Source organism: Pinus tabuliformis, chromosome 6, assembly GCF_031772625.1.
Source record: "Pinus tabuliformis cultivar Carrire ecotype Pingquan chromosome 6, CPIR1, whole genome shotgun sequence".
NCBI lineage: Eukaryota > Viridiplantae > Streptophyta > Pinopsida > Pinales > Pinaceae > Pinus > Pinus tabuliformis.
Window position 1 is genome coordinate 1202386804 of NC_142292.1, and position 24467 is coordinate 1202411270.

At 37.9% G+C, this 24467-nt stretch overlaps 1 protein-coding gene and 1 long non-coding RNA gene across 2 annotated transcripts in view; one reads left to right on the forward strand and one right to left on the reverse strand.

Annotated features, from left to right (window-relative positions):
- Window positions 1–22193, reverse strand: part of LOC149263041 (uncharacterized) — a 115682-nt gene extending 93489 nt beyond the window's left edge. The window contains exon 1 of the mRNA XM_089425667.1: window positions 21637–22193. Within this exon, the coding sequence (XP_089281793.1) occupies window positions 21637–22094 (458 nt within the window). The 5' untranslated portion in view covers window positions 22095–22193. The remainder of the gene's footprint in view (window positions 1–21636) is intronic.
- Window positions 11871–12653, forward strand: LOC149263043 (uncharacterized). The gene is made up of 3 exons (XR_016249609.1): window positions 11871–12069; window positions 12177–12333; window positions 12545–12653. It is a non-coding gene; the product is annotated as an uncharacterized LOC149263043 (long non-coding RNA).
- Window positions 22194–24467: the final 2274 nt, after the last annotated feature.

Here is a 24467-nt window from a genome sequence, read left to right on the forward strand (position 1 = left end):
CTCAAAACTGGAAAATTAGATTAAATAAGGAAGAATTCATAACATGGAAAGGAAATTTGAATAGGCATTGTCTCTTCTTCGACGGGGCCTCCAAAAACAATCCAGGTAGAGCTGGAGCAGGAGGGATCCTCCTCAAGCCAAGGGGGAATAATCCAGTCACTTATGAGTGGGGGTTGGGGGAAACCTCCAACAACAAGGCAGAGGCTTATGGCCTGCTAATGGGAACCAAGATTTAAAAAAAAAAGGAAATCAGAGACCCAATAATAATGGGAGATTCAGCAATTATAATTGAAGCCATGGTCAGTAGAAGAAATCCTCCAAACGCTACCATGCATCGAATCTTCAAAAGAATAAGGAAAAATTTGGAAGGCCTGGGAAATGTCACTTTTAAACATATATTGCGGGAAAACAACAGTTCCACGGACCACCATGCAAATTTGGCAGTGTCCAGGTCTGAAGGGGAAACAAGAGAAGATGAGGATGTGTTCCACACATCTATTCCTTAGTCCTATTGACTCTGTATGAAAATCATGACAAAAATCTCTTATCCCTATGATATTTCGTGGTTCAATACAAAGGAGATATGCAGCATCAATACATATCTCTGCAATGATTTATTTTCAACTGACATAGCATGGAGGTCCCATGACTCCACACGAACCTCTCTGCACATAATCTGCCACTCCACCAGCTCTAAGATTTTCAATTTGCATCCAATCGCGTTCCTCCATGTATGCATTTCCTCTCTGCGGTATGGATCTCCTTTCGCACCCCTCTCTCCTTTATATCTCGGGCCTCCCTCTCCTATTTTCACTCACAGATTGCCCCTCGCTCTACCTGTTGAACACTCTTCCTATCGAGCTCCATGTTTCTTTGTTGCCCTCTCCCTACTTCGCAGCCCGTGTTCCTCTCTTAATCGCCTTCTCACTCCCCCTTTGTGTGATCCCAATCCATCTCCAAGCACGCAGTTAGTCAAACATTGCTTTCCTCTTGCCCACAATCCTCTTGTGAGCTTAACTCCTTTGCTTTGTTCTCCATTTGGCTATATGTGCATTTCTTCTCTCGCCCCTGGCATCTTCATTATCCCCTCCTTTTCCGCTGTCTTTGTTGCAAGGATTATTTTCCACTGCTTTTTGTTTCAGTTCAAGCCAGCAGGTTAGTGCTACATCAAAGGGAAGGTGAATCTGTGTTTCTACAGTAAGAAGGATAATTGGCATCACTCTAACAAGTTCAAGGGAACAACAGCAAAGCTTTTCTCAAGCAAAGATATCAAGAAGGAACATCACAACACAGAGGATCACATTGCAGATCAAAGGATAGCAGAAGACTGCTCAGCAGAAGATCGTCAGGATAAGAGAGACAATTCAAGATTTGAGGTTTCAAATGAGGTCTAAGAACTGTGATTTGAAGAGACAATTGGAGAGTCAAAAGGCTGAAATAGATTCCCTCAACAACAAATGCACTCACCTTGAGGAGACAATCAACTACCTCAAAAACATTACGCTGAATCAGGAGGGAGAAAATTCAAACTACCAGAGCAGTAAACAGAGATCTCAGCAAGATCAATCTGTAAACAAATATTAAACTTCCCATAAGTGTTTTTGAAGTTTGTTAATTTTTGACAATTATGTTATGTAAGTGTATTTTCTTGCTATCCTAGTTTGTAAGGCAGTATGCCAGAAATGTAATTGGAATCTTTGGAATTTTTGGATTCATGTCTAAAGGTGTTCGGACTGCGTTCCCGACCTTCTCTCCTTCAGCATGACTCCATCCAGCATCATATGTAATAGGAGCTTGCTCCTCTATCTTTTTTGGAATATATAAAACCATAACCGATCTTGTAAAATATATATATATATATATAGTCAGTGATCAAGATGGCAGGTTTATGAGTGCATTTTGGCATGAACTCTTCGACCTATTGGAAACAAAATTGACACCTAGCACTAGTTACCACCCTCAGACAAATGGTCAGACAGAGATTGTGAATAAATGGATTGACAGATACTTACGTAACTATGTGACTGGTTAACAGAGGGCATGGATCAAGTGCTCACACCTCGGGGAGGATTGTTACAACACCACTTATCATTTGTCTATTGAGTTGACACCATTCAGAGCGTTATACAGTTATGACGCCCCATCTTTGATTGATTTGACCTTCAGTGATAGCAGGGCCGCAAAAGCTAAAGACTAGATACAAGAAAGCCAGTATATTCTCAAGATACTTAAAGAAAATTTGCAAGTCATTCGGAACTAGCAAAAGATGTATGCAGACCAGCACCAAACAAAACACAGTTTTGAGGTAAGAGACCTTGTTTTCTTGAGATTGCAACCATATAGACAATCTACACTCAAGAGAAGTGACACAGAAAATTTGAACCATGGTCTTATCATTTATGGACCTTACAAAGTGCTCTGGTGGATCAGGAAGGTCGCCTATGTGCTGGAGCTGCCAAAGAAAAGCAAAGTTCACAACGTCTTCCATATATCATGTCTCAAGAAGGTCATTGAGCAGAAATTCGCTACTTCCATCGAACTACCCCCCTTGGATGAAGGACAACTGGAATTAATTCCAAAAGTAATCATGGCAATGCAAAAAAAACTAGGGAGCAGAGTAATTTCAAAATACCTTATTAGATGGAAAGACCTACCTGAAGAAGACGTAACATGGGAAGGAGAAAAAAAATTGCAACATCTGAATTTACAATTGCTTGAGGACAAGCAATTTTGGGAAGGGGGGACTTTAATGTCCTCTACCAATTAATTGACCAAGGGAGGATGAAGTGGCCTATCCATCCCTATAGGCTATAGTCATTAGTAAAGGGGAAAACCCAATTACCCAATGCTTGGGGCAACATTGGGTAAATTTTGGGGTGGCTACGGCCAAAAGCCCAAATTAGGGGCGCACTTGCAACCCCTCACAGTAGAGAGAACCCCATGAGGAAACCTATAAATAAAGGAGAGTTGGAATCATTTTTTCATTATCAAATTGGATTGAGTTATCTTTGTTTTTCTTGAGTTGAGGCTCTGAGGGTTTCAAGACCCTTTTTTTCTTTGTCTAGTTTCAATGGAGGTGATCCCACACTAGCTAGTCTCTATTGATTTTGGTGGTAAAGGGTTCCACCCTAATTAGCCATCTATCTCATCAATTGTCTGGTACATTATCTAGTTTTGACATTCAAAGGAATTTGTGGGTTGTTTTGTTTCTGTGATTTTTGGTAGCATAGAACAATGAATAGTGAAGATCAGTGAATCAATTTTCAATTAGGAAAGTGTCCTTTCTCCAATCTTGTGAACAACGAATCAGGAGATATTTGTGTGGCAAAGCAAAGTTTGGACCACTCAAAAGCAACCAAGCATGGGTTTGAACAGCCAATCTTGGAAAAGCAAAGACTTTGAATAGGGTTCCATCTACGGGTCCCATTCCTTGGGCCCATAAGGATTTACACAAGCTTTGTATACAAACATTCATTTGTCAGTGTGACGCAAGACAGCTTAGCGAGGCCTTTATGATGGGTCTTGTCTCAGTTATAGCGGCAGGAGTAATGAACTACAAATTTCCATGACTGACAGTAGTCGCAAGGAGATCAGACGAGGCTTTTCCATGATCGTAGTTGCGGAAGGGTAGGGAGACCGCAATTCGTGTTGAGCAACGAACAACACCTTGAGGTAGTGGCGGACGAGTTAGGGTCAAGTTATTTAGTGGCATAAAGTCAAGGTGGTTCAGAACAGTGTGACACCATAGCAAAAGGTAAAGACAAGTTGGGGCACCACCGGAGCAATCAAAGTAACATTTCCGGTTTCAGCAACTTCCTTAAACTACAAGTTAGTCTTGTAAAATAGGGTTTAAATTATTGTCGCAAACGTATTCAAATAGCCACTGTTTATAGTTTATATTGAAGGAATGACCTTGTTATGAATGCTATACAACCAAGTTTCGGGTGTAATAGCCCCATCAATTTGAAACTACTGTGAATTATTGATGTATTGTATAGTCTACTATTGACAACATTGTTGTGTATTCTATCTCTGCCTAAAATTGAAAGAATGTTGTGAAGAATAGAGGAGTTTATCTTGCGAATTATTTTAATCCTAAGTAAAAATTACCCTAGGAAATTACAAATGATTCCCTTTCTGGAACGATTTGATCATCGCAATTGATTTCCCCTCCAAGAAAATTTGTTTTCTATATCCGATATGGATCCCTTATCCCCCATCAACATTTTGTTCTCTTCTCTGGTTTGTTTATAACAAAACATTGGGGAGGCCAACAACTTTGTCTTCCACTGTAGTCAATTGATTACTCTCCCTCTACAAAATGTTAGGAGGCAACACAATCTTTTCATTCTCAGATATTCACAATGTGCTTGCTCCTCCTTTGTCCAATTGGCACGTGTTACCTCTACCAATGATTTGATTTTCCCTTTTCCTCTAGTCCCACGATTTGTGCTTATCACCTCAACGTAAATGTTTAGGTGTTATGTGTGGAGGGCATTCTATTTGCCATTTGCATCGAGGGTAGCTTTCATGCTAATGTGGAATCTACTTGGAGTGCAATTTACCTTGGAGTCGACCTTGTTATTCCTTATGCCATATGTCAATCAAAGGTAGGCTTGCGAGGTTTTAAGGATGACAAGCAATGGGAACATGGCCTTTGGCTTGTTCTTCATGCAAAGTTGTATAGGGTACCTCTCTAAGAAGCTACTTTAATAAATACTTGAGGTAGTATTCCACCCCAGAAAAATTGGAAAGAGACTTTATACTTGTGAATGTATTTTAGATTTCCATACATAGTGTAAATTATTGTTGGTTTACTTAATTTTCTCCTCTCTTTCATGTCTACTCATGTGTCAAAACTTGCTCATTGTTCATCTTGAGCTTTTGATTTGGTTTCATGGATTCAAGGATGAAATCCTTTGTGATTTGAAATGAAAAATCTTCAAGTGTACCCTACAAAAGGCATCAAATTTGCAAAAATTACTTGCTTAAATATCATAAATTATTCATGTTTTTGCCACTAAAGATTTAACAACAGTGAATATTCATATTTGCGTGAAATAATGTTAAATCAACATTTACCCCTTGTAAGTCTGCAATAAACCACTTCGGGTATGTGACAAAATGATGCATATTGAAAGCAAAACACTCAAAGCAGAGTAATAAAATGGTATTCTTATGTATTGTTTCAAGTGGTACCTTCTATCCAATGGGCATGGAAAGAAAAGAGGAGAAAAGTGATGAGGCAATTATTACTTGAAACTCACCAATTCAGAAGATTTCAAATTAAACTATTGAATTCATTCATAAGAAATAGTCAGCCACTAAGGAATTTCTTCTTCATTTTAGAGTTGTGAATACAAGGTCTAAGACTGTAAAATTGGCACTCAAAAGGAATGAAGGGAACATGAAGTCACTTTCACAATACTCAGGGATAAAGTCACATGAATACTATGTGAGCAACACCACCTCCCAATTACAAACAAACTCAAATATTTGACATGAAAGAAACCAAAAAGTGATGTATTGGAATGCAATAATGAACGATGGGAGGACTTGAATATTACTGATCAATGTCCATCCATCCAAGACAATGGTAACCCCGGAGCTAGTCCATAAAGCACGAATAGGTGCTAAATTATCATCAGCAAGCTCCTTCTCCTCTTTTAGCAATTCAATTCAAACTTCTTCATAGATAGGCCCCTTGAACCCTTGAGGAGTTATGTTAATTCCCCCCATCGTGTCTTGCCAATAAGGTGACCAAACCATGTTAGAAGGGATACCACAAGCATAGATGACCATTTCCACTCTTGTTTTAGTTTCTTCCCTTCTTTGAACATTCATAATTTTAGCTATTCTACTCTCTTCAATTGGAAAAGATGGACTTCTAGCACTTTTGATGCTAGTTGTTGTTGTTAAGTTACTTTTTTCTTCCTTCTTTCATTCACAGTCCTTAGCTCAATGTCTGGAGTCTGAGGAATAGCATTGACAAGTTGTTCATGTCTTGTTTTAAGCCCATCAACCTCTTCCTACTCAATCTCATACTTCCTCCTTTCTCCTAGGTCACTTGTCTTTGGGCAATGTTACCCACCAAAAGTGTGTGACCCCATATGAGAAATTTTTCTCCCATCATCTCTTCCAACTGGCAGCCAGCAACCCCTGACAAACACTAATAGTCGATGTCGATGTGCCATTCATGTCTCTGCCACCTACATCAGTCATATGTTTCCTCGCCCGCTTGGCAAGAGTGCATGTTGGAAGGTGGGCTTCCAACCAAAAGGTACTTTACTCATTTTGCAATCAGGTGCTTATGCTTGTTTGTATTTTGGGCATTTGACATGGATTATGGGGTAACATGGAAGGAATAAGGGTTTTGACCGTAGTCTTATTCCCTCACCTTAAATGGGGGGTTAATATTTCATCCTAGTCCAGTGGAACCTCCTCTAATGGCCCAATGGGTATAGGAGGGGCACTACTTGGGAAACCCTGACTGAGATAGCATAGTCCCATCTCTCCCTATTCCATATTTGCCACTTTCCATCTTACATTACAAGCCTCATATTCCACATCCCTTCTTCCGGTTCGACTAACCATTGGTTCTTTGGGATCTGGCACCATACATCTTCATACCTAGGTAGGGGGCTCGGAACTTGGCTCTAGGAGATTGATGCAGCTAAAAGGACAAGAAAAAGTATATGATGGCCACAAGTAAAAACAAAAGAAGATCAAGATGCAAAAGACGGTCGAGACATACACATTAATATGTGGGCAAAAGCTTAGCATGAGCTCTACGTCACTCATTATGGCCATCACTCGGTTCCTGAGCACATGTTGCTCTTCCTATTAGAAAGAACCCTTGCATGTCCTAGCCCCTTGTGGGCAATGAGCCACCTCACCATTAAGGGGTATTAATTGTTATACATGACATAAAGCAAGCTCTAACCCTTTGAGCTACGAGCAGTAATACAAAGAAAAATCAAGAAAAAAACACACAAGAGGAGTGAAAAAACAAAAGCCGAGTTTGTATCTCATGCATCCACAATTGCTCCCTCCCCACATCTATACACTCAGGATGAGGAGCCCATCATAGTTGGTCCCTTTGACCATGGCACTTGGCCATGAAGTCTTCTCCCCTTCGTTCCATCATTTTTCACGTGATACCTATAAATTGAAGGGTGGACCAAGGACATGTCACTTCCCCTTACGGGTTGGAAACACCTAACAGGGTGATCCATTGCCACTCCTACATAGGGAGGTAACACCATTGCGAGTTCAAAGACCTAATTTTGGAAGGGAAGCCTTATTTGATGTGTCAATTTGCCCATTTCTTTCAAGCTTGGTTCACTTAGATGCAAAAATGATTAAATGTACCTAATCATATAGTTGCTAGCACTAGATATTGTGTGTAATTGTCACGTGGATCCACAGCCATGGCTTGGGCAACCTAACTAGGGGCCCAAATATTTCAGAGGAGGGTATTGACACCACAGGTGGAGCATTGAGAGCCATGGGTCTCTGAGCTGTAGTAGAGCATCACACATACCCATGGGCACCTCCAACACCCACAACATTCCAACACTTTTCCCTACATTGATGACTTTTATGGGATGATGCACCTGGACCCAGCATGCCCCCAATCGGCTTAGCACTTCATGAGGGATTAGCAGTTGATCCAGAGCCCAGAGGAGGATGGTCTCACACCTTGAGACATGGGATGGCTAGCACCACCTTGAGAGCCCTCAGCATTGGAGCAAAAACAGGCATTTTGACCACCTAGAGACCATGAGACCACTTTTGTGCACCAAATCAAAATTGGGGTCAACAAAGGGAGATTAACAGAGACCTAAGGGCCAACCCTTAGGAGATGATTTTAGAGGGCTTCTACACATCATATGATACCCCTAGCCCTCAACGCTTGCCCTAGAAGGGCCTATGCATGGATGACGTCAGCATTCTCTCTCATACGGCTCACACGTGTGGGAGATTTCTTATGTTTTATCATTGGCTATTACGTTGGCTTGTGACCTAACATGTTGTAGCACATTATTTTATGATTTTTTGGGGCATTAGGCTAAATAACTCCTCATATAAATCGAGGAGAGATCATTTGTAACATTCATCATCACAACTTGGAGATTTCGGCCTCTCTTTAAAGAATTTCGGCCCTCTTTTCTTGTGGTAGAGATGTGACCTATGAATACATTTTGATATTTGGAGCAAATCATTTATCTTTGGAGCTATTGTCTTGGGTCAATGGATGGAAATCTTTGCATGTTATCTTGTAAGTGAGCTTATTGTTGAACATTATTTTTTTATATCTAATGTATGGAATACATTGAATCTAGGGTTTGTTATTGTGCCCTAATTTCTTGAATATCTATTGAAAATTATCTAGATATCATTATTACATGCATTACCCATTGAATAACATCTGAATGATAATCCTAGTGGTGAACTTTGATTAGCTCTCCCATGAAACTCCTTGATTTATTGCATAGGTAAGTGTTAGGGTTTTGATGTTAGTGCATCATATGTCCTTCCTCCTTAGAAACTTTTTGGTCATTTAATAAACTCATAGACTCCATCCACCCAAGAATAAGGCATTGGCCATCCTTTGTTGATGATCAATTTCATTTTTATCAATAAATTATTCCTTTAAATTCAGCCCCTTTAAGGCCAAGCTTGCTAACTAAGGCTTGGTGTGAATCCCTAGACAAGGTACATTTGTGGGATTGGAGAGCCTAAAAATCAAGAGGATTGCATTGCTACAAAACCTATCCTTTTGATCGGCATCCACTTCAATCTTGTCCATAAAAAAAATTTGCCCTAGTTGTTTGCCCTAGGGTAAACCCTAGTCTAGTATTGCTTCAACTTAGGGGCTTGTTTGAGGGTTTCATGAGCCTTTTTCCTACCGATATACATTGTTGGAAACCCTTTCTCTTTGCCTTGACCTTTGGCCACCCCAACACTCAACCTACTAATCAAGCCCTAGGTCTTGTGCTTTATCTAATAGGCCTATATCAAAAAAGTAAATTGCCTTCAATTGGAGCCCTAGAGCTTAAATTGTGTCTTTCTTGTAGAAGGTCTCATTGAGTCAACTTGTATCCTAATCTTAAAATATCCATTAGGTGACCTTCTCACATACTGGGACTCCTCCCATCAGTGAAAATCCATAAAGAGGGTTTTGGCTATGGTGACAATGGGCCATCACCCCATTGTTGTCACCTGGTCTATTGTTAGCCTTGTAAGGTGCCCCTCGCCAAGGCCTACTAGATTTTGCAGCAAGAGGCAACAATCAACATCCCTTCCTGAGTCATGCAAAAAAATGTGGTTTCACTCTTGGCTAAGAGACCTGATAAGGTTTATGACATAGATTGTATATCCATTCCCATGAACCACCACCAAGAATTCATGAAACCTTTGTAACATCCCTTCAAAGAGGATAATAGTCATTCCTCTTGTTGCCCCTGGGCATTGAAGTAGAAGCACCTTGATTGGAAGCCATTATTGTTGCAAAAAAACAAAAAACAAAAAACAAATCTGCAATGAATAAAATGAAAAGGAAATAAAAAACCTTTAGAAAACACTAAATAATTATGGGGTATGTGTTATATTCTTTGCATGTTTAGTGCCATGTGTGGTATGTTGTGTTGGGAATAAGAGGGGGTTGCAAATAGGGCCTATTGTAGAAAAAAAAATGGGTTGTTTTTGGTTCGGTTTTTTCCTTTTTTTATGCTTTATTAAGAATTTGTGTGATTTACTTTTAAAACCTACAATAGCTAGCAAAAAAATTCAAAAAGGCTTGATTCTTACAAAATAATGTTGGTTGTCACTGAAGCTATCAAAAACACCACAAAACAACACCCAATGATCGTTGTAGCTGCCCAAAAACACCATAAAATAGAAAAAAGTTGTGGTTGTAGTTGCCCAAAATGTTGGGGTACATTGCACTCAATAGTTCATCAAGACCTACACTTTGGCCATCATTACACCCTCTTCCATACATTATGAGGGGCACATATGACCACTTTTCATTCACCACTAGACAATCCCTATCATTTCGCAAATTTTCTATTTTTAGGGATTTATATTTTTAGCGGGTCAATTTTTGGCAGGAGTGCCATCTAGGATGACATGGGGCACTTAGTAGACACTAGTTGGAGCATAACAAGGATAATTCCACATCATTAATTCAATTTATCCCATGCTTAGTGTTGGTAGGCCAAAATGCCCCATTTTTATCCCCTTCCTATCACAAAACCACAACCATTAACCTCTGTTTTTCTACATAAACCTCCTCATTCCTACACTAGTCCAAGAATACTGTCTATTCCTACATAAACTTCATATTTCATGTTTAAGGTTTATTAAGTGCTTAATTAATCATTTTAAGTAGATTTTGTGCCTTTAAATATTTCTTGTAACTTATATTTACTTTCCTAAAGTATTTGATAAAGCTAAAGTATTAATCATTATGCTAGCTTGATCTAGTGCAGGAAGATTCTTGCACCGCCAGCAACTATCCATTCCGTGATCTCCGTAACAGTCGATCACTCCACGCGGGCATCTTGGTCCACGTCGTCTAGTTCAGTTGCGGTTATCTGGAGTTGAAATTAAAGCGGAGGACAATCAGGGATATGGCCGAAGATCAGTCTACGACCACGAATAGTTCGCACTTTATTATAGCCATAGCTTAAGTTGTAATTTTGTTTGTTATTTTTGTTTCAGCCGAAAGGCTTGATTTGGAACGACTATAATTTTTGGTTACGGCCACAGACCGAAGGGTTGTATAAAATGTAGATTTCAGATAGAACTAGCTAGCAAGCGATAGCGATAGCAGATCGTTGTAATTTCTGGTTTATTTGTAATTTCGTTGTCGCCCTCGTTCTAGGCTGGACTTGAACTCTCATGTAAATTTGCTGATCGAAATTAATACAAGGAGCTGCGCCATGGCTTTTTCATTCTGCATGTAATTCTTCATTGATGTATCGATAACGTGCTGAAGGTTTTCGTTTCCTAAAACGGGAAACGAGCTGGTTGGCTAGGGCCCAACCAACCCAGCTCGTTTACCCTCTTGCTTGTTATCTTAAAAGGTGTGTTAACTTTATTCATTTACAGTAGTGTGATTTGAATCTCGAATTTTGTGCTTGCCTATGAATTCTGATTTATTCCATTAAATAGTCAAGTGTGAACAGATCCGTTGTGTGGAAGTTAAATTAAATCGTTTCATATAATTTCTTTGTTGGTTTGCTTTCGCTTGGATCATGCAGATGAGATCCTTCCTGCACTAATGCATGCAGGATCTTGCACTCTGGTTCGCTAGTTCATTTACAGTGAATGTTTCATTCTTTTCCTTTTACATGATTTAATCTATTTCTGCAAAGCAAGTGTTTGTCTCTAATACTAAAAGTTGAATCCTTAAAGATTAAAGATAACTTCAGGAAATAGAAGAGAACGTTGTTGCATATCTCGATTTGTATTTGCACTTCACAATTTAAGGAAAAAGACTAGAAGTAATCTGGAATATTACAGTGAACCATTTCGAGTTATATTTGTTTACATGCAAAACTCCTTTCAGGCCTGGAATTTGACGTCCTGTGGGACGTATTTTTGATTTTAGGACGTATTTGACGGCAGCAAAAAAATCTTTCACGTCAAACCTGACGTGCGATATACTTTTCCAATCCGTCATTTTGACGTCCACTTTCATAAAGAAAACGTAAATATTTATAATATCTGTAACCGGGAGTATGGGTCTGGATTACGTTCACCACCGGGAGTATGGGTCTGATGATGGTACAATTGAGATTTTTGGAGTTTCTGACCATAAACAATTCCGGTAATAAACCAAACGGCCTTCAATATAAACGGTGACAGAGATGGTGGGATCGAACAGCCCTGGCAACAGGTTCAACGACTCTGCAATAGGGATAAGGGTTGCCGATTCCGCGTGAGAAGAGTTTTGACATGTGAGCCATCATTTAATAGCGCTTTATCTTGGAATTTCTAATTCGTTGCAACTGCAGGCAAAGGAGAATAATTCGTGGCAATTGCAGCAGGTTCAGACAGGTTAGTGGTAGTTGACAGGCGCATCAGGCGCATCGAAAATTTCACCGCTGCCAAATGGTATTGAATTATTTCCCACTAAACCTGCTATAATGCGTGCTAATTGATAGGAGCCTTGAGGATTTCAATGCCACGAAGAGTCATGGAATTTGGACAGGTGAGTGCTATATTAATCGCTTTCGTCTTCTATGTTACAACATGCCCAAATCAGCGAAGGGAAGTAAAATTATCAGGACTGAGCAAGGGGACTATCGAAGCTACAGCTAGGTCAGTTTTAGTCTCAGAAGGGAATGCATGCATGATGAGTATCCCTTAATATTTTCATTATTTCTCAGCGGAAATATAATAACCCATGATTGAAGCTTCTCTGGTTTAATCAATCATTCACGATATTGAAACTTTCGGAAACCCACAAGAAAATTATTTTCTGCAATTGTTTCTTTATCAATATACTGTCTGACCTTTTGTGTGTTTCAAGCGTAAGGGAAACGTACTGGGAACAGAAGCAGCCACAAACGAAGTGTTAAGATCCCCATCAACCTTTCTGTAGAGCACTTGGCTTCTCTGGAGGCAACCATGGTTACCTGTATGTATTTTCTCTGTCAACGATCCTTGTTCCAACTTCCAATGTTTCATTGCTGAAAGCCATTAAAGTCGAAATATTTTATAGCCGTAGTCTTTAACGCGACTTTTTGAAAGCCTTTCCGGCGATTTTTTCCGGTGAAAATCCGGCAGTAATTTATTGAAATCGAAGTTTGATAACTAGTTTCTGCACAATGAAAGCGTCCCAGGGGTTTTTCAAGGTGCTGAATCCGAATATGCAGTTAAAAAATCATTTTAACTGCAACAAATCATGATTTCATCTCAATTTCTTCCGCCGGATTCCGTCACCGGAATTTCAAAAAGTCGCATTATAGACAACTCCTATTTTATATCTCAATCCCCATTCTAAACTGCAGGGAGGTAGATTCAAACGCGGATGAAACTAGTATCGACACCGACATTGAAACCGTTTTTGAACAGGTATGCATATCCTTGGATTCTTGACCTTTGAAAATTCTTCTTTTCTAGTTTATGTTTAAGGGAGGATCTATGTATTGAAATATTCCTATTGATAAAAAAATTTGTAGTTTCTCCATAAAGTTTGACTTTTAATGAAGTATAATAACTGTTTATTATTACATAACTTTTCTGTATTTTCTCTAGATGATTTATTTATAGTCCAAGATTTATTTATAATTTCACTAGATAATTTATTTATAGTCCGTGGATTGTAAGTTTTTTGCAAAAATTTTATTGTTTAAATGGCCCCACCATAAATCTGACCTATAAATATGATAGACTGCAAATCTGTAATTTCAATCTAACAAGAAACATTATAAACAATAGTGATTATCATCCTCCATTTGATGACTTATTATGTGTTGTGGAATAAATTTACAAAAATTATTAAAATAGAATTTTCTGTGACACTCACATATTTATTTAGTTAAAACGTAAAACGAAGGGTAAAAAAAATACAAAAACGTCATCAAATTTTAATCTTACAGTCAAAAAAAATTTGAAATTCCAGGCCTGACTCCTTTGACTGAAGAAAGTTTGCTTTACTTTCGAAGATTGTTTTTATCTTAAGAGTTTCTTTCTATTTGTAAGATTCAGTCGATTAAAGCATTCTTTTTGTGTGCAAGATTATTTCAGATTCTACTCGCACTTGCAATTCCTTTCATAGTTAACATGCTCTTTTATCTTCCCAAAAGAAACTTGGAATATTTGGTGTAGGAAACTCTGTTCTGGTACAAGGACTGGTGTCTTGCTACAGGAACAGAAGTGCTCCAAGTCTTGAGGCTTAGAGCCCCTACAGAAAATATAAGTCTTCAGTATAAGTACAAGTTATACTTCTCACATAAGTTCTGTACCTGCACTAGTGCAAGCAGATTGCAAGGGTACAGGAACGACCGCTTAGTGTGAGAAGGAAAATCATTGAGAAGGCAGATCTTTTCAAGGGCCCACTTGTTAAACTGCCAACACCTGTACTGAGGATAGACATAGAGTTTCACTTCAACAATTAAGATAGTTTACAGCAGTGTGAAAGTTCCTTTATTTGGTTTCTTCGCAAATGCATTCTTTTACATTCTAGCACTAGAATTACTTTGGTGTTAATTGCCTTTGATATTTTTCTGTTTAATTCTGCAAAGTTTCAATTGAGAAGTAAGAATAGGAATAGGAAAAGTTCATACCACTTCTGGAATTACCTGTGCTTCGTCTCTAAGTTTACGAAACCCCCAGGTTGACAATTAAGTGTTGAAGGAGCTTGCTTAATTGCAATTCCTGAACCCAACACCTAGGCTTTTCTAGGGTGAATACGCACTTCCTCCCTACTTTGTAGCAGTTAATTGCCATTCTTCTCTCACCTCCCCTTGTTAGTTGACTTTTAGTCCTATTTTGGAGTTTAACTGAGTTCAAATAAGTTAGTTTTTTGCATGTGAGATTAGTTTTTTGCATGTGAGAGCTATTAATTAGTTCTAACTTATTTCTGACTCCACTTACTTTCACTTCACTCCATTTTAGGGTGTTTTGCTAATTTTGGGTTTCCCAATCTAATTTTGACATATTTGCCAACTAGGGAAAGTGCTTTTGAGTTATATGGATTGCATGCAAATGGAACCCCAACCTAATTCAAATTGGTTGGCCTCCTAGAGAGTCTATATATTGTATTCATGTTCATCGATAATATCATCAGATTTTGAGTAATTCAAATTGTCTCACAGTGATCCTCACTCTTTACAATTACTTTGACTAGAAGCCTGAGATCATTCTATTGTTGCATAGTAAGACACTCCATAGGATTACAATGGGTACTGAAATTGAGCCTACATCAGTCATTGAGAAATCGAAATACTTCAATAAAATGGATGAAACCTAGGGGATACTTTGTTTGTCTATCTCCCTTGATCTACTCTTTCATGTTGAGTCATGTTCAACACCTAAGAAAGTTTGGACAAAATTGGAGGGATTGTTTTGCAAGCAAGATGAGTTGAGAGGACATTAGCTAGAGAATGAGTTGATTTCTATAGATCCCAACCATTTTGAGACCCTACAGGACTTCTTCTCAAGGTTCAAGACTCTGATGACACAAGTAAAAGATTGTGGGATAGACAGCAAGGAGGAACAACTTATCCTTTTTGTACTTTCTAAACTAGGTCCTCAATATTTTGCCTTTATCTCTTTTTTCCATGTCGATAAACTCTCCATGGGTAAGGATTGAAAGATTCCATTTTGGATGATTTCAATGAGTCCTTGATACATGAGTAAAATAATCTCATACACATTGGGGCTCTAAAGCCTTCCACACCCTATGCGCTTACAAAGTTACAGTGAAGGACAAAAAGAAGAAAGGCAAGAAAAAAACAAAGAATCTTGATCATATAGATGGAGAAAACTCTCAATTCAGTAAGGAGACTAAGATTATCAAGGGAGAAAAATCTATGAAGGAGAGAATAAAGTGCAGTTGCTGCAACAAGGGGTTCCATTCAAAGAGTTCTTATATGGTGAAGACAATTGATCTAATGGCCAAAGTACTTCGTCAGCATAGTCTAGATGACTACATTCCAAACAATGTAAAGAAGAAGACTGAATACAAGCCACCAGATGATCAGGTATGTATCATGCTTTGGTTGTTGTTGCTTCATCATCAGATAAACGAATTTTGGACTCAAGCTCCTCTAATTATATGGATACATCAATGCATTCTTCTTTGATACCTTGCACTAGTCCTACTACAATAGCTCTTCCATCACCTCTTTTTGAGGGAGATATTTAAGCTCTTTGGATCAGATTTCTGATCATATTTTAGGATCTGATTTAGAATTCCACCAACAGCCCATTACATATCCAGATCACATGCTATAGAGGGCACATCATACTCTACAATCAGCTAGTCAGCTAATGGGTAAAACTGCCAAGTCACAAGGAACTAGTTTTCAATTTTTTGGTACTGCACGAGCTCCCATTGCTACTATTAGCATGTACAAGGCTCAACCAGCAGCAAAAGAATTCTCATATGATGGTATAGGACAGATCCTGTGACAGATTCATGATGGGGTTGATCAAAAAAACCACCGTTCTTCAGAGCAACTGCATAGTTGACATAGAATGCATTCTTCCCATTGAGTTTTCCCTCTTTACCTCATTGTTATCATATTATGTCCTGCATAAGTTGTTTCATGAGTACTTAACGTGGCTGCAAATTGTTAGAATTCATTGATTGTTTTTACATAATTTTTGTACATGAGTACCTAACATGGCTAAGAATTGTCAGGACTAATTCACTAGCATACTCTCCCATTGGGTTTCAAGGGGGTGTGTCAATTTTAGGTATGTTCTATGCTAGAGCAATTTATTTAAATTTTCACAGTTAGCAATCACATCAGTATTAAGATAAACTGCAGATAGAACATAAATATAAATCGCAGAAGACAAGCCAAGACAAGAGAACACAAGATGTGGCGCTAGCCAAGGACAAACCCCACAATGTGGGGAAACCCTTGATCAATTCTTCTTTTATGTTCTTCAAAGTTCAGCAGAGAAAGAGAGAGAGAGAGAGAGATAGTACATTTACAACAGAAGTCAACACTATGACTTATCTAGATCTAGCATAGATCATTTCGTATAACGATGAGATCAGTTGAAGACATTCTGCTTCACCTGATTCTCCAAGGTGATTCCTTCACCTATCATCGTGCTGCATCTAGTTCTCTTGCTGTACCACTGCATACTGCACCATGCTGCACTAATCATGATTATCATCATGCTGCCCATGTCCATGATCTTATCCATCATCATGCTGCCCATACCCATGTGCATCATCATCATGCTGCTGTTCTAACAGATGGCATTCTATCACTGCTGTTCATTGTGATAGGGCTGCTACAGGTATGCCATTATATCACTGTTGTTTATCATGCTGCCCTTTGACGTTGGTGTGGTAGCAAGATAGGCTTACGGTCTTCCACCAAACTACTTCCAATAACCATCAACGCAGCAGTGTAATATGTTGCAGCTCCTTTCCCTTGCAAACAGTCCTTGACCCAAGCCTAGGAACAACCTCTATCTCTGTGCTGTTACCTTCAGCAATTCATGCTTGTTTCAGGCTTCTTCTTGCTGCGTAATGACTCATTTTGCTGCAGCTGAAGGTCTCTCCTTAGCTGTGAATTTGGGCTTGTTATATCTGCGGCCAGGTCTTCTTTAGCTGCGGCTAAAGGTCAGTTTAGGAGCCTCCTTATGATAATGGATTAGGGCTTTGGTGATGCGGATATAAGAGCCTCCTTTGCCGCATATCAGTCCTCCATTTACTGCGGGTTAGGCCTCTCCTTAACCACGAATTAAAGTCTCATTTTGCTGCATCTAAGAGTCTCCTTGTACAGCGGATTAGGGCAATACTTGTCAGCAGATTAGGGCATCATGTTGACTGTTTATTGGAACTCCTTTGGGCAGAGGATAGGAGCCTTCCCTTGCCGTGCGGCTAGGGCACATCTGACCTGCGGCTAGGGCAACGTACAGCAGCTAGGGTAACGTACAGCAGCTAGGGCAACGTACAGCAGCTAGGGCATCATACAAGGCCAGCGTATTCTTCTTAGTGCCCCTCCTTCACCAAAAACCCAAGACGTGGAGAGGAGGAGATCACATGAAGAATGTGTCTTCCAAATGACATCAAATCCTCTTCTATTTATACCAAAAACGTATAGGTTAAATAGACATGACGTTTGGGCTTCTTGAGCCTACATAAGTTGCTGGTCGGCTTGATAATAATTCCATAATCAAAATAAATTCATATCTCCATAAATACTTATCGGAATCGGATGATCTTTAGATCAATCCTACACCTCTCGACGAGAGGGATCCAATAAAAATATCAGCTGCCACAAATAAGCTGACCCACATGGAGTTTGTCCCTAGTTTCCAATTTTAATAGGGTGTCAGCGTACAATGCACTCAGTAGTTCATCAAGACCTACACTATGAACATCATTAGACCCTCTTCCATACATTCTTAGGGGCACATATGACCACTTTTTTTTTCACTCCTAGACATTCTCTATCATTTGGAAAATTTTCTATATTTATGGTTTTCTATTTTTAGCAGGTTTATTTTTGACAGGGGTGCCACCTAGGATGACATGTGGCACTCATTGGAGTGGATAATTCCACATCATTAATTCAAATTATCCCATGCCTAGGCTTTCCTAGAGTGAGTACACACTTCCACCCTACTTTCTAGTAGTTAACTGCCATTTTTCTCTCTCCTCCCCTTGTTAATTGATTTTTAGTCCTATTTTGGAGTTTAACTGAGTTATTTTTTAGTATGTGAGAGTCATTTATCAGTTCTAACTGATTTTGAACTCCACTCATTTCCAGTTCACTCCATTTTAGGTATTTTGCCAAATTTGGGTCTTCTAATCTAATTTTGACTTATTTGCCAACTAGGGAAAGTGCTTTTGAGTTATATCGAGTGCATGCACATGGAACCCCAGCCTCATTTAAATTGGTTAGCATCCTAGAGAATCTGTGCATTGTATTCATGTTCAGCAATAATATATCATCATATTTTATGAGTAAAACAAATTGTCTCCTTGGTTCATTATTCAATTTCTCAACAATTATATTATCTTCTTTCTTGTTTTGCAAGTAGCTAGTCTAGTATTTTTTTCACACTTAAATCCTGTGATTGTGCTTAAAATCCAACACAAAACACCACAAAATAGCAGAAAGGATCATTGTAGCTGCTCAAAACAGTGAAAAGGATGATTGTAGCAGCCTAATACTCCGGATCCCCTCTTGCTCAGATCACCCTTCCTCAAATTGCCCCTGTTGAAATCACCGTTGCTCAAATAGTGTGAGAAAAATGAGAGTGGTGTCCTCTTTTAAAGAAAAAATTTTCTAAAGGCCTCTAGAAGTCTCATTAACTTACTATTAAATCCTAACTAAAAAAATATTTTTTAAGCATTAAAAGTATTGTTTGTGTGTCCTAGACCAAAAAGCCCTTTTAAAACACACTATATGGACTGAAATGCATTGTAAAGAATCTGAAACACGCTTGAAACGCATTTCAAGCCGTATGAAATGTGTTTCGTAAGTGTGAAATACATTTCAAGCCCAATTCTGCATTTCAGTACGGAAGCGTGCCTGGTATGGGTGGGGCCATATTTCCTGCAACATTTAGTCCATGTCAACCTCATCACAAGCCCTTATTTCATCTAGCCCTTTTGTACGTGACAAATATGTGCTTATGCCACTGAAGTCCTGACAAATATGTGTTTGTGCTACTGAAGACCCTCTTTAGCACAATCAATCCCAATATCAATCCTAAAGGCTTTCTTCATGAGCAATATGGCTTTTCATGACTCCAGCTCAAAGTTATGGGGGAGTGATATGGTTATCTTTTGTGATAATATGTGGATGTAATGTCATCTTCATGGCCCCTTGTTCAACTTAAGGGGAGTGTTGAGATATTTTCACTAACTCTCACTTCTGGCGTTCAACTTAAGGGGAGTGTTGAGATATTTTCATTAACTCTCACTTCTGGCCACACGCCAGCCTGGTTTGTGGGTAGTTGAGGCTCTTTATGGGCCAACTTGTGCATAGTTGTGGGTTGATACACCCACTATTACACTTTTTTTTATTTTATGGTAAGGTAGAAGAAGTCTCCTCCTTGAGGCTGGTGCGTTAACACTAGTAGGAGTGGTATAAATATACCACCTCCCTCATTTATGACATCATCTCATTCAAAATTCATTCTTTGGTCTAAGAGCACCTATACTTGTGCTGCACACTCTCTTGAAGTCTTATATGTTCATCATTAAGGTGCTGTTTTGTTTCAGCTAGTTTATCTTATTGGATTAGAGTTTGTTGGAGAAATCACTATAGATCCTACACCTCATTATTTCTAACACTCAGCAATTGTAACCATATTTGCATCCTCAGGACGTAAAAATGAGAAATATTTTCCTTGCTGGAGCTTTCCCCTTGGGTTTCTCCAGTTTAATCTGTGTCCATTTGTAATTGATGATTACTGGGGATTGCAATAGTTTAGGTGTTGGATGAATGTTTTCGTGAGATTATGTTCATTTCCATTTAATTGTTGAACTGTAGCATAGCACCGTCTCATCTAAGACACCTTAGACCAATCTGATAATATAATCAGCAGAAGAGGATTTCAGTCTTGGCAAAAGAAGTAAAACCTCGTTGCAAGCCAAATTATTAGGTTTAAGGCATTGAGATCCGTTGTGACAATCTGAATCTCGGAATACCTGAGACAATTTACAGATCACTGAAGCTAGAAATCGCTAGCTCAAAGCCAAAAGGACTGGGCAAGGTGACATTGGCACTTTCCCTAAATGCCCATTCAATTTGTTCCAGTTTCGAGTGATAATAGAAGGTGAACCAGTTTCAGGGGAAAAATCACCATATTCAAATATGGCACGTGCCAATCATGAAATGGGGGGATGGGTATAGCTTGAAACACTGGGAGCAGAAGAATTGTGCTGCATTGCATTCCGAGCTCTGAAATTTACCATCAATAGGCCTTGGATCCTTAACAAATTTACAGCCCAAAAATGATCTTCCCTATGTATCCTTGGTGGCGGAGAGTCACTCTATAGCCTCCAAATAGATGAAGAAGATTCCAAATACAAGCGTTGCAAGCATAAAACAACAGAATGCGACTATTACAAAAGGATATTGTCACTATAGCTGAGGTTCCCTGAAGTTTAAAATGTTAGAGACAGAAATAGGGGTGAACAAGATTCCAAATACAATGGTTGCAAGAATAAAACGATAGAATTCGACTATTACAAAAGGACTTTTGCCACCATAGCTGAGGTTCCTTTAAAGTACCCAAAAAAATAGGGATAGCAGGTAGATGCAGAACAGATGGCACGAGCCAAACATTGCTTGCAAATACATTTATCATCAAATTTTCATTTATCCCAACACTGCGCAGGCTGTACGTATGGACCTATAGGATCAAAATTAAGTTGACCTAATGCTAGTTACAAGATGACACTTCCCCAACAACGCGAACCAGTTCAATTCCCTCTGAATCGCGCAGGCTGTACGTATGGACCTATAGGATCAAAATGAAGTTGACCTAATGCTAGTTACAAGATGACACTTCCCCAACAACGCAAACCAGTTCAATTCCCTCTGAATCATACTTATCCCGCACGGCACTACAGAAACCGTGATGAAGTCAATGCAAAATACAGTTAGAAGCTTACGTCACTCGACCCTTAAATGCATACTTTCACCCCTAATATAGATGCAATCCTTCATCCTACACCCTTAAGACGTATGTAATTTCATCTTACTCTGAAAACATGTCTACGAATGAATTGATATTACTGAAATAAGGAATAGAATCACTGACATCGCATTCTCATCAGATTATTAACTCAACAGGAGAAAGTCAATATACCAAAAACTTAAGCATAGAAAAAATTGAAATTTAAATAACATTTCGATTAAGCTAATTTAAAGTTTCTTGAAATCCCATGGATAAAAAAAAATGAGGTACCTTCTTGAAACTCCTGCAAAGCAGTGCACCAGGATAGCCCCTTCTCGCCTCCCTCGCTCAATGAAGTCAAGGCACGTGTCCAGATAGTCCAATAGATTCTCATTTTCCATGTCTCTTAAAGGAACCGCCATTCTCAATATTTTTAAGTCTGGTCCGACCAACTCCAAATTATACAGCAACTTCCCGGCCTGTTTTGGCGGGAGTTCTTCGTCGGAGGAACTGCCAGAGGCATTGCCGGTGTTCACCTTCTTATTATTAGACCCGTTAACTTCTTTGTAAACCTGCTCAATCTCCTTGTGCTGTATTTCGAAACCGCGACGCCAATCCGAGAAGAACGTTATGGAAGCTGAGCTCAGCAGGGACAGTATGTGTGTTATCTCTGAGCTCCCATTGGAGATCACCTCTGCTGCATCGTTGATGTCCCCTATGAACAAACCCTCCCTCACCAGCACAGGCATGGCTACTGTCTGTGTGTGCCTCTGTTGCTTTCTCCTTTTGAAAAATAATACGAATAATATTGCGAAATAATAATAAAGGAACAGAGAATATAGGATGTGCAAATAGGAAAGAGTTTGAATAGACTTTAATGGGCAAGGGAAGAGAATAAGTAGCGGGTGATAGATTGAGAGGTGGTGGGGGCTTACTTAGTGCATGCAATAATAAAGGTGTGGGGTTGGCTTTGTTTATACATATGTGTGAGAATTATGTGTGTAATAATTGAATTTATATATATATGAGAGAGAACTATGTAGGTGTAATAATTGAATATTTAAGTGAGAATAATTTTGAGGTGTTATATTTATGTGGAAATTTGTTTAAAGGTATATATAAAAGTGTGGGATTTTTTATTTTTTTTAAGTGGTAAAATTTATCATAATTTAGTTGTTAACTATAATGAAAATAATAATTATTGATTGTTATTAAAAAAATATGAGTTTATTCATCATTATTATTCAAAAGGAAAATCATGTCATTTAAAATAATTTTTTGATGGTTTATATGAAGGGTAAACTTTCACTCTTGTCATATATGTTTGGGTCATGACTCATTATCATGTTTTTGTATGTCGGAGGAAGACAAACTCTTAGTAAATATAAAATAGTTCTAGATCTTATTCCAACACTTACATATTGATGGTTAAATAATTATTGTTTTTATTAAAATATTATAATTTAATTCAAGGTCATTATTAATTTAGATTTCAAATTGATGTGTGAAATTCTCTTCGACAAATAATCACTTTTGTATAATGATTTGACTTTTTAATCAATGGCGTTGTACATATTTTACTTTCAAATTCGAAATTATAGCCTTTAAGAAGGAAATATGTATTTATATTCATTAGATTCACTTAAGTCATATAAAAGTTATCACATGTATATGTATTTTACCTCTAATCTATAGTGTCTAGGGGCTTCCAAAAATATATATATATTGTTACTTAAAACCTCCAAGGTTAAGGTTAATTTATTATAATTTATTTTACTAGATCTTAGACTTTTGTGATTCATAATAGTAATAAGATTGTTTTTGGGATTAATCATATCATTAAAATATGGTCGACGTTTCTAACCATGTAATGTGGTTCATCCTTAAGACAAAGGTGAAAAAAGAAATCAATCCAAATATTTAAATAACATATATGCATGTGGTTCCAGAATTAGCCATTAGGAATTAGTCATTAAGAATTAGTTGTTGAATTAATAAATTTAAATATTTGTTATTATTATTATTTTGTTTAGTTTTATATTATTTTATTTTATTCTTATTTTAATTAAAATAATAATGAATAATAATATTCGGACAAGAAAAATATATTTATAAATGAATATTAATAATAAAAAATGAGTTTAATATAATTTTAACCAAAAAAATTTATTAAAATGAGATTAAAATCATTTAACAATTAGTTATGAATATTATTATATTAAAATATTTTAATAAAAAAATTCAAAAAGGATATGAAAAAATAATAATATAATAATAATAAAATAGGTATATCAAAAACAGCAGTAAGATTGGCAAGAGCAAATACAAAAGGAATAAAAAAAAAATCATAAAAGATTCAGCGAGTGAGAGGAAAAAAATGGAGTGTAATCCCATAGAAAGAGTTGCAAAAAATGATGGTTGTCCAACATGCAAAGCAAACAAGTTCATGATAGGTAGGTTCAATGAAGCTCTCAAGGATCTCAAGTCGGAAATGAAAATAGAGAACATGTATAAACAGAGAGACATAGATAAGCAGAAAGCATAAATAATAGAGCTCAAAAACAAATGCAAGCATCTTGAGGAAGCCATAGATTATATCAAGTCAATCACTCAGAGCCAGCAAGGGGAAACCTCCACTCAGAAAAGCAAGAAGCGCCACTCTCAATAGGAACAATCAGTCAACCAGTTTTGGTGAAATCTTTTAATTTTATATGTATTGCAAGTTTATTTTACTTCTAGGACAGTATGTACGGCAATACGCCAAGCTAGTCAAAGGAATACATAGAAAATTGGAATCAAGTTTAGAAATAGGGACTGCGATCCCATTTTCATCTTTCTACTTGAATCCAATCCCCATCAAATGTAATAGGAGTTTGCCTCTCTCTTTTTTTGCAATATAATCAATACCCGACCGTGTTAAAAAAAAAAAATTATATATGTATATATATATATATATATATATATATATATATATATATATATATATATATATATAATATAATAAATGAATGAAAATAACGATTAAGAAGAGAGAGAAGGGATCCAACTCCCACTTAACTTCCAGCCATCATCCCTGTTAAGATTGATTGCGTGCTTTTCAATTTCAATTGTCTCTCTAAGCT